This window comes from Peromyscus maniculatus, chromosome 1 (genome assembly GCF_049852395.1).
Source record: "Peromyscus maniculatus bairdii isolate BWxNUB_F1_BW_parent chromosome 1, HU_Pman_BW_mat_3.1, whole genome shotgun sequence".
Lineage (NCBI taxonomy): Eukaryota > Metazoa > Chordata > Mammalia > Rodentia > Cricetidae > Peromyscus > Peromyscus maniculatus.
This window is the reverse complement of record NC_134852.1, coordinates 162782735-162793261: the sequence shown is the minus strand read 5'-3', so window position 1 is coordinate 162793261 and position 10527 is coordinate 162782735. Positions and strand designations below refer to the sequence as shown.

Genomic DNA, 10527 nt, shown 5'->3' with positions numbered 1-10527 from the left:
TTTCATTGCTACTTCATAACCGTAATCCTGCTGTTCTGAATCATAATGTAAATCTTTTTGGAGTTGGAGATTTGCCAAAGGGGTCCCGACCCACTGCTCTAGAGCAGTCATTGCCTGTACCTTGACCAGTGGGAAGCCTGATGTGCGCTGAGACAGCACACACAGCTCACGCCAGGCATGACACCCTCACTGTAGAGAGGTGATTCAAGGCACTGGCAGGTCATATCCGTGTAAAGGCTGGTTCTGCTTTAAGTCAGCTATGGGAACTCATGCCCACATTTAGCCAGTTGAGATCTATAAAATTCAATAATACCCATCTCAGGCCCTCAAGATGGCTCAGTGGGTAGTAGCCTGAAGGCCTAACAACTTGAATTTGATCACCAGATCCCATTAGGTGGCAGGAGGTAAAGTTGTCTTTTGGCCTTCACGTGTGCTGTGGCACGGGCGTGCCTACACACACAAAATAAGATTTGTTTTTTTTTTTTTTCAGAACGGTAACCATCTCACAAGGATAGGATGTGAAGACTCAGGTGAGGATTAGGATCCTGGGCAGTCTGGTGTTCTAGAGAACGAGTGTTAGCATTGGTGTCAGGCACACTCCCCTCCTACTGTGTCACCATCCAGAGTCATCCTAAGAAAGGGACCTCATCATCTGTGTTTTCAGATTAGGCACTGGGATTCTCTGGCCTCTGGGTCTAGGGTCTTCTGTCAGTCTGCTCCATCAGAAGGCCCTGGCAACAAATCTGGCCGTCAGCATGCACAGATACATGTGCCCAGCAGAGAGGAAAAGGTTGGCCTCAAACAAGGACTTGTGGACCCCAACTCTGCCATCACCCAGCAGAGTGACAGCAGCAGGTCACCCTACTTGCCTGTCCACCGCCACCCCTTTTTGAGTCCTGTTTTCCAGACTTTAAGGCAGGGAACACCCCTTTCCTAATGAAAGGAGTGTGTGTCCCAAAGCCATTCACTATGAAGGACACCCACACAAATTTAAGTAGCATGCAATTTGAAAAAATACAATCATGGATTTCTGGTTGTCCCTTCTCTGCATCTGTCAGGGTCAAGCCTGTCCTGAGACCTTTGTAAATTACCAAAACTCTCAATATTGTCATGTCAGCAAAGAAGACTTCTGTGTTTCAATAGAACTCCTATGCTTAAAACTTTTATTCCTAATGTGATGGAATTAAGAGGTGGGGCCTTGAGCCTAGCCTGGTGGCACACCCTTTAGTCTGATCACTCCAGGAGGCAGAGGCAGGAGGATCTCTTGAGTTTGAGGCCAGCTTGGTCTACATAGCAAGTTCCAGGACAGCCAGTGCTCCATAGTGAGACACTATCTCAAAAAAAAAAAAAAAAATGGGGAGAATTCCCACATAGCTACACCTGGTTTGACTCTGGAGCGTTAGCACCTAGCTTTGATCTGCCTTTTGTGACTGCTACCTCCTATCTCTGGTACCTTCTGTTTGAAGTCTTATCTGAGAGTTTTCCTAGGGGATCAAAGCCTATGCAAACTTAGTTTAAGAACAACCCAGAACACTGTGGTATTCTTGTTGGGTTTTGTTTTTGTTTCTGTTTTTTTCAAGACAGGGTTTCTGAGTTTTGGTACCTGTCCTAGATCTCACTCTGTAGATCAGGCTGGCCTCCAACTCAGAGATCCGCCTGGCTCTGCCTCCCGAGTGCTGGGATTAAACGGCGTGTGCCACCACTGCCAGCTCACTGTTGTATTCTTTACTGAGAATTTGCCCTTGGCATTGTCCCTCTGGGGGGCGGGGCTTAGATAAAAGACTTTGGTATATGGAATTGACTCGCTACAAGTGTGTACTTTATAACAATAAAAGGGCCCTTTACTGGGCACAGCAGTTCAGTCATAGAGACAAATCCACCCTGCAGCTGGAAAAGGCTCTGTATTTCTTTCCACGGATCAGCATGAACACCCACACCAGATAACCAGATTTAAAAAAAAAAACAAAAGAGATAGGGCCTTTGTAAGTGATTAGGGGTGAGGGTGGGACCCTTCTGAATGGGATACACCATCATTTATTTATAAGGGCATGGGGACGACTTGTGAAGCCACAGTACGAAGATGGTGGTGAGTGGCCCTCATCAGACCATGTCGTCACCTTCACCTTGGACTTCTAACCTCCCAAAGTATGAGAAATGAGTGGTTTTATTTAAGACTGGTCTGAACAAAAGAAGACACCTTTAATGTTTAAAAACACATTTAATAAAAATCAGATTCATGAAGAAGTAGAAAACCACGGGAGGTGGTCATGTCCAATGTGCCCAGCAGTGATACCCATGGTGTGCAGGCTTCATTTGGTCAGGAAGTCTATGCCAGGTCTCCTGCCAACTTCTGGCAGCAGGGTTGAAGTTCAGCCTGATCATTATCTGCAGGGAGTGCAGGAACTCGACTCCTCCTACGGGTCTGCTAAGTACAGTGGTCTGCAGTGGGGACCTGGCCGTCTGATCTGAGAAGGCATGAAGTGCCACAGGCCAATACAAAGGAGAGGGGCAAGACTCCTCCCTCTACCCAGTTTCTCTTCAGGAGAAGATCAAAGCACACACTCTGGCATACCATGGAGGCTGGGTGGCCTTGGTGGGGATGGGGGGTGGGGACAAAAGCGCCCAGTACTCAACAAGGAACACCTCGAAGGCAGCAGTGGTTCCCAGGACTCTGTCCAGCAAATTGCTTCATGATGCCGTTTTCAGTTTCATAGTGGGCTGGGCCTTGTCAGGGAAGATCGAGACTAGAGGAGGCAGGAAAGCCCACGCCCACAAGGGGACAGAAAGGAAGGCCACTGAAACCTCTGTTACCCATCACTTGGGACTCTAGGGTCAGGCTGTCTGTTCTTGGGAGAACAGTTTACCAGGGCCCATAGGGTTGCCTGAGCGGGGCAGGCATGTAAGTCACGGGGAAAGGGCGGGATCCAGGCAGCAGTTGAAGCAGCAACTAGAAGAGGGGGAGCCACGTGGTCACAATACACGCAACACAGCACACCCAAGTGAACAGAGCAGCTCCGAGGGACCGGCACCCGACTACTGCAGAGCCTTCTCTGCTGCTCCTGTCCCATCAGTTATCTCCCAGCGTCTCTGCCCACCCCAATGCACATCCAAGACACAGCAGAGGAAGCCTGCCTAACGAGACAAATGCTCCCACAGAGAGCAGACTTTATATCTTGCATGTATGGACCACATTTGGGCCTCAGCTTTGGTTTCTACCACATCCCCAGGAGTGGTGAGGAGAAAGCAGCCCAAATTCTGCACACCAGCAGAAGAGACATGAATGATCAAGGCAAGGAGGCCCTTGAAAAAATGCCAACAAGTCAAAGCCATCAAGAAAAGCAGATGGACAGCAAATGGCTGGAGAGAGCGAGCCGGGAACTGGTGTAGCAAGCTTGGTCTCCGGCCCAAGAGAAGTCTGTTGCTGAAACCAGCCAGGAGCCCCAAGTACAGAAGAGCTTCTGAGGAGCAGAGACTGCGCCGCCGCCGCCTGCTCCCGGGAGCCCCGCCCGCTTCACTCCCTGTCCTGCAACAGGGGCTGGAAAGAAGGAAGATGCACAGGGATTAAAGATGTGACCGTGAAGGAGCCCCTGAGCTTCAGGAGCTTCACCAGGCCTGAGCTGCTCAGACAGACCCTCACCCTGCAGGGGGAACCCAGCCAAGCCACCAGATCTTCAGGGAAGCCCCCGAGTCCCCGAGACTGGTTCACAGCACAGCTGCCCACAGCTGCCAGAAGCCTCAGTGGCCAAGAACAGGCAAGCCCTGCTGCCCTCAGCACCTGATGTGTCGCTGAGCCCACAAGTCTAGCCACAGAGCTGGCAGAACTCCACCAGGCTGGAGGCCTCACACGCACGCACGCACGCACGCACTCACGCACGCACGGGTCATCTCACAAAGCCACGGACTCTTGCAGGGGAGGGGAAGCCTAGGAAGTCCCTCCCAGGCTCGGCTGCACTGATGCCAGAGTCCCCGTCTGCCGCTCAGTCTCCACCTTCAAACTGCTTGGCTTCCCACCAGGCTACAGTACAGGGTCAGTCTTCTCAGCAAGCTGCAAGTCCGTCCTGGGCCCTTCTCTAGACGTGGCCTTACCCCACCTAGAATGGGAGACAAGTAACCATACCTGTCTGTCAGTCAGAGCTCCTGGATCTGGACGCTTCCATGGTGAAGCCAGAAGAACATAGAGAACCAGTAGGCCAAAAGCCACCACCAAGAGCCCGGTGCTGTTGGCAAAGACTGCCTCACTAGGCAGGCTGGAGTAGGGCTTGGTGGCATTTTTCCTGAAAATGACAAAATAATATGGGCCTTTGAGAGAATTTTCTAACTTGTTTGTTTGTTTGGTTGGTTGGTTTTTTTGCCTAGCAGGAGACTGGATTCCTATGACCCAGAAATAATATATACTTCCTAAGTCCTGCCCGTAACGGCTGGCAGGAACTTTGTAGTGCTTTACCCATGAGCAAATGAAGATCCTAGTGAAATGAACTGGCCCACATTTACATAATTAGTACATATGACAACCAAGATCTAAATCCAGGGCTGATTTCCAATCTCATTTGCTGTTCACTTTACCATACTGCCTCAGAACCCAGGACAACAGTGATGAGACAGATAGACAGACAGGCTCTGCAGGCAGACTGCCTAACTCAGTTCCCACTTCTGCCATTTACTGGCTGTGTGTGCTTAGGTAAGTTACTCTGTGCCTCACTACACATTTTTTTAACAGTCTTACAATGGAGACCTGCCTGGCTTGAACTCACTATACAGACCAAGCTGGCCTTGAACTCACAGAGATCTGCCCACCTGTGGTGCTAGTTTTAAAGGCAGGCACCACCATGGCTAGCTCATTACACTCTTGTGTGACAACAGTACCAGATGTTGTAGGTGCTTAAGAGGATTAAAGGTGAGGTGCTTTGAGCAGTTTCTGACAAACAGTAGGTGCTATATCACTTGATGCTCAGTAAGTATTGCCAGGTTACCTACCACTTTCAACCTAAAGACTGTCACCTTCCATGAGATCAGAATGGACTCAAGCCCAGAGGCTGGCCTCTGCTAGCTGAGTCCTGTGGTTATAGGATGCATCTCCTGAAGCCCCTACTCCCTTCCATATGCCTTAGTGCTAGAGGCCCCTTAGAACTTACAAAACAAAGAACAGCTTCTCATTGATGCCGGAAATAACAGACGTGATGGATAGGGCAAGGATGCAGGCTCCAAAGAAGACGTGCACAGGTTTCAGGAGGCTTCGCAGCCACTGAGATGCCCAGGGCAGGAGAAAGATGGCAAAGCCCATGGACCACTGTGGACACAAGGGAATAGTTGACTACAGTTGTACCCATCTACCACTATCCCACATACCCGCCCCCCATATCACAGCTATCACTCCTGCTGGCCACTGTTTTCTGTCCCTTCTTTTTTGACTCAAACATTCCCACCATGCACAGCCCCAACCACACACCATGCCTCTCTGCGATCTGCCCATTTCTATTACACAAGTGTGTGAAAGCAACTAGCAACTTGTGTGTGAAGGCCTTGCAATAATACACTCAATAAACCTAGTCATCTTTGTTAGCACTGAATTCCTGCCAGTCCTGGTTCATAAACAATTCCAGCAAAGGACTGGCACTGGAATACTGAAATCATTTTTAGAACTGCTTTGGTTCAAAGAGGGAAGAGTGGAGAAAGCAGAAAAGAGGGGCATTGAGTCAGCATGCCATGTGGGCTGACAGAGTCAGGACAGATGGGCAGTGTAACAGGTGTAAGGAACAAGATAAGAGTAGGAGCCCCAACTCACGGCCACTTAAATAGCTGAGTCTACAGGATATGAGGCCCTCTCCAGGCAAAGGGCAGAACGAATATTTGGAGCTAAGGCTAGTGAAGCCACACCCAGAGCCCATGGTGCCCAAAGGGACTCAAAAGGAGAGGGCAGAGGGCACCTACCTGGAAGGCGAAGAGGATGACGGTGGTGATGCCCAGCCAGCTATGCAGGGAGTAGAGGTGTGTGATTTTTGAATGGTTGTGGAACCGAAAGACGGCAACCAACCCCAAAACAGTGAGGGTGAAGGCCAGCAGGTGCAGTGCTGCATGGAGAACTTTCCAGGGCAGTTTGGGCCCTACCCACGACCAGGGAAGGCGGTACACCAGCGAGGCTGCAGGAAAGAACAGTCCCAGGGCTTGGCCACATCACCTTACACCCCCTGATGTTGCCCCACACAGCCTCTCAACAGGAAGACGTGAGTGTCAGGACATCAACCCCTGTCCTGGTTGGTTTCTTGTCAACTTGACACAAGCTAGTTATCTGAGAAAAGAGAATCTCAATTGAGGAATCCCCCCCCCCCATCAGATTGCCTATAGGCAAGTTGGTAGGGTATTTTCTTTATTAATCATTGGTATGGGAGGGCCAAGCTCTCTAGAGGTAATACCATCCCTGGGCTGGTGGTCCTAGATGGTATAAGACAGCATAGATAGAGATGGATCATTGGTTAACAGCACTGGTTGCTCTTCTATAGGACCTGAGTTCAGTCCCCAGCACCTACATGACAGTTCATAGCCATCTGTAACTCCAGTCCTAGAAGGATCTACATCCTCTTCTGGTCTCTGTAGGCACTGAATACACATAGTACACAGACATACATGCAGGCAAAATAACCATACACATAAAAATAAAGATTAAAAAGATTAAGAAAGAAAGAAAGCAGGGTGGACAAGCCATGAGGTGCAACCCAGGAAGCTACTTTCCTCCATAGCTTCTGCTTCAGTTCCTGTCCTGTTCTCTTCATGCAGGACTAAAAGTGTACGGTGAAACAAACCCTGTCCTCCACAAGTTGCTTTTGGTCATGCTGTTTTATCACAGTAATAGAAACCCTAACTAAGACTGCTCAGCACCTGTCACCTTCCCATTATTTGTGGGAGGCAGTTGGCCAGGAACTAAGACAAGAAGGGCCGGTTAACATGGGAGTAGTCTCAATCCTGAATGCAGCTTTGTGGGCTGATAAGCACTGTCTCTCCATGGTCTCATCACACTGCATCCATACAGGCAAGGCTGATTACGTACGAATCTAGGCATAGCCAGGTGGTGCTGGCACAAGCCTTTAATCCCAGCACTTAGGAGGCAGAGGCAGGCAGATCTCCCTGTCTTAGGGGAAAAAAGGAAAAGAACCCATGAAGGCTGACGGTGCATCTAAGCACCTGCCTATCATGTGCAGAGCCCTGGGTTCAGTTCCACTCCCAACACCACAAAAAGCAAAAGTAAAAATCTAAAGAGCTTGGGCATAGAGGTCCAAACCTAGCTTCTTAAGTGTTTGGCTTCTTTCTAAGTCCGTTTCCTTCCTCTTCTGTAAAATGGAGATGACTACAGAGCCCACCTCACGAACTTGCTCTAAGAACAAAGTGGATGTTTGGCGGTGGTGGCACACACCTTTAATCCCAGCACCTGGGAGGCAGAGGCAGGAGGATCTCTGTGAGTTTTAGGCCAGCCTGGGCTACAGAGAGAGTTACAGAGCAGCCAGAACTGTGACACAGATAAACCCTGTCTCGGGGGGAAAAAAGGACAAAATGGAAAAAGCCAACATGGTAGTGCATGCCCGGAATCCCAGCCCTCGGGAGGCTGGACAGAAGGGCGGCTACGCAGGCCAAAGCCAGGCTGGCTGGACAGGAAGACCTTGTCTCAAAAAGAAGAAAGGCGGGTATGGAGATGAGGGATGGCTGAGTGGGCAAAGTGCTTGCTGCATGAACATGAGGACCCGAGTCCAATACCCGGACCCCACATAAACATCTGGGCAGGGCAGCACACACTTGTGATGCCAGCACTGGGGGAGCGGAGGCAGGAAGCCTCTGCCAGCCTAGCCTAATCAACAGTTCCAGGCCAGTGAAGAGGCCTGTCTCAGAAAACAAGATAGCTCAGCAGGTAAAGCACTTGCCACATAAGCCTAATACCTTCAGGCTGATCCTTAGAACCCACAGTGAAAAGAGAGAACGGACTCCTAAAAGCTGTCCTGTGACTTCCACATGCATGCATGGCATGCCTGTGCCCACATTCACACACACAGACACCACCACACCACCAATAAATAATATAGAAAAGAATTTAGGATAGGGCATAATGGTACATGCCTTTAATCCTAGCACTTGGGAGACAGAAGCAGGTAAATCTCTGTGAGTTCAAGGCCAACCTGGTCTACATAGTGTGTCAAGGACAGCCAGGGCTACATAGTGAGACCTGTCTTAAAAAAAATTGAAAAAAAAAATTAAAAACAGAAAAAGAAAAATGTAAAGGTGCTTAATAATGGTTGATACTCAAGTTTGTCCTATAGCCTCCATGCACATACACACATGTGCACATGCATATGCACACTACATACACATCCTAAGAAGAAGTCAAGAACCAGGGAGGATAATGTATGACATATACATGGTAAGCAGCTTTGCCAATGCTATTATCATTCCCATCCTACAACTGGGTTCATTTCCCATGTTACAAGACACAGATCCAAATGCATGGGGCAAAGATGGATCCTGGACTCAACTGTAACACAAGAGGCTTCAACTTCTTGTTCTCTAGAGCAGGAGCCGAACTGCAGCACCAGGCCAAATCCAGCCTGCTGCCTAATTCTGGGAAGAACTGTTTACTGGGACACAGTTACACTCGTGTGTTTTATGTGCTTTTCATGGCTGTTCCCATGATACAATGGCAGAGCTGAGTAACTGCAATGCATATTACAAAGCCTGAAAAAATTATGGCTGGTCCTTTACAGAAAGCTTTGCTGACCCTGTCTCTGAGCATCTGTGAAGCTGTCCCTCCACTTTCCACTTCTTCCCCCTAATGATAGCTGGTCCGAGGAACAACCCAAAACACCCTGCCATGATAGCCTCAACTCAACCCCCCAAAATACCATCCTTGAATAGGGTAAGTGCTACCCTGCTCAGGCCTCGGCTCTCTCATGCCCCTCACACTGTGAACACATTACTCACCAGCTCCATAGAGTACCACCATGCCAGAGACCATGAGCACTGGGTGCCAGTTGAACATGTGCACACTGCCATCCCAGGCAAAGCCGCCACGCCAGTACTGCATCCAGTAGGTGGTGAAGAGGATGCACAGTGATCCCAGGGACCCCAGCAGCATGCAGGACAGGTAAAACCGTCCTGAAGCCATTCTGATCAACAACTCCTAGAAGAAGCAGAAGTCACATGTCCTGGCTAACCATGGTGAACCCACACAACAGCTAAAGGAAGTAACACTGACCTCCCTTTCTGCCTGTGGTACGGAATCTTTCGCTTCAGTTCCCCTGTCCCCAGGTGGTCTCAATGTTGAGGTAAGCTCACAATGGGTGATGCCCCAGCCCTGCACCTGGGGTGCACAGACCAAGTATGGGGCTCTGGTGATATGACAAGGCTCTGGGCCACATCCTTGGTACTGATTGGCCTCCCCACACAGAACTAGAAGGTGAAAAATGACTGCCACAAGAGACACAAATCGAAACCCTAAATGCCTAGATCACAAATTCCCAGGCCCTGGGTTCCAACATAAGGCAGCAAAACCACAATCTAATGGAAGGAAACACATTCAAGGGTGGGTACATCTTCAACAAAATGGCTGGGTGTGGGGGCTGCAGAAGTGGCTCAGGAGATAAGATCCCTGGCTGCTCTTATAGACCCAGGTTCAATTCCCAGCACCCACATGGTGGCTCCGAACAATCTGTAACTCCAGTTCCAGGGGATCTAATGCCTTCTTCTAGTTTCTATGGACAGACATGCATGTGGTACACAACATCATATATGCAGGCAAAACACACACACACACACACACACACACACACACACACACACACACACACACATATATATATATATATATATATATATATATATATATATATATATAATTTTTTTTTCAGGACAGGGTTTCTCTGTGTAGCCCTGGCTGTCCTGGAACTTGCTCTGTATACCAGGCTGGCCTCAAACTCAGAGATCCGCCTGCTTCTGCCTCCCAAGTGCTGGGATTAAAGGCATGCACCACCATCACCTGGCTCAAAAAAAAAGTTTTAAGTTTCAGAATCTGCCAGACTTTTAGCTAGGGATGCTCAATCCCTAGCATTATGTCACCTGTGAAAAGGCTCTACATGTTTCCACTTCTGTATAAAAAGGTCTTCCTTACAGAAGATGAACTCCATGGGGCCAGGCCTCGACCTAGAACCCTCCACTCCTCTCCTTGAACTGAGGGCACCCCTTGGCTGTTCTACACCTGAGACTTACTTCTGCTTTCTCTTTTCAGGGGAAAGTCCAGAGGAGAAAAGAGGAAGCAAGAACTCATGGTCTAGAAATTAATTATTTTTAGATTTCTACCGGGAACCAACTCAGCTTTCAGGCTTTCTCTGGTGAATATTTATGTCACAAGCAGTTATTCTTAAAAACCAGGCAAGGGGGGCTGGAGAGATGGCTCAGAGATTAAGAGCACCAACTGCTCTTCCAGAGGCCCTGAGTTCAATTCCCAGCAACCACATGGTGGCTCACAGCCACCTGTAATGAGATCTGGCACCC

The 10527-nt window shown here is 49.1% G+C and overlaps 1 protein-coding gene across 7 annotated transcripts in view; it reads right to left on the bottom strand.

The window, feature by feature from the left end:
• Positions 1-2198: 2198 nt before the first annotated feature.
• The window catches only part of Cyb561a3 (cytochrome b561 family member A3), a 50050-nt gene continuing 41721 nt past the window's right edge, over positions 2199-10527 (bottom strand). For 6 of the 7 annotated variants that reach the window (XM_076559750.1, XM_042260847.2, XM_015987336.3 and 3 more), the window contains 5 exons: positions 8959-9157; positions 5929-6137; positions 5133-5287; positions 4118-4274; positions 2199-3535 (listed from right to left, as the gene is read on the bottom strand). In XM_076559750.1, coding sequence (XP_076415865.1) covers positions 3512-3535; positions 4118-4274; positions 5133-5287; positions 5929-6137; positions 8959-9142 — 729 coding nt within the window. In that variant the 5' untranslated portion in view covers positions 9143-9157 and the 3' untranslated portion in view covers positions 2199-3511. Of the gene's footprint in view, positions 3536-4117; positions 4275-5132; positions 5288-5928; positions 6138-8958; positions 9158-10092; positions 10415-10527 lie in introns of all 7 variants that reach the window. The other variant, XM_076559745.1, reaches the window with a different exon arrangement.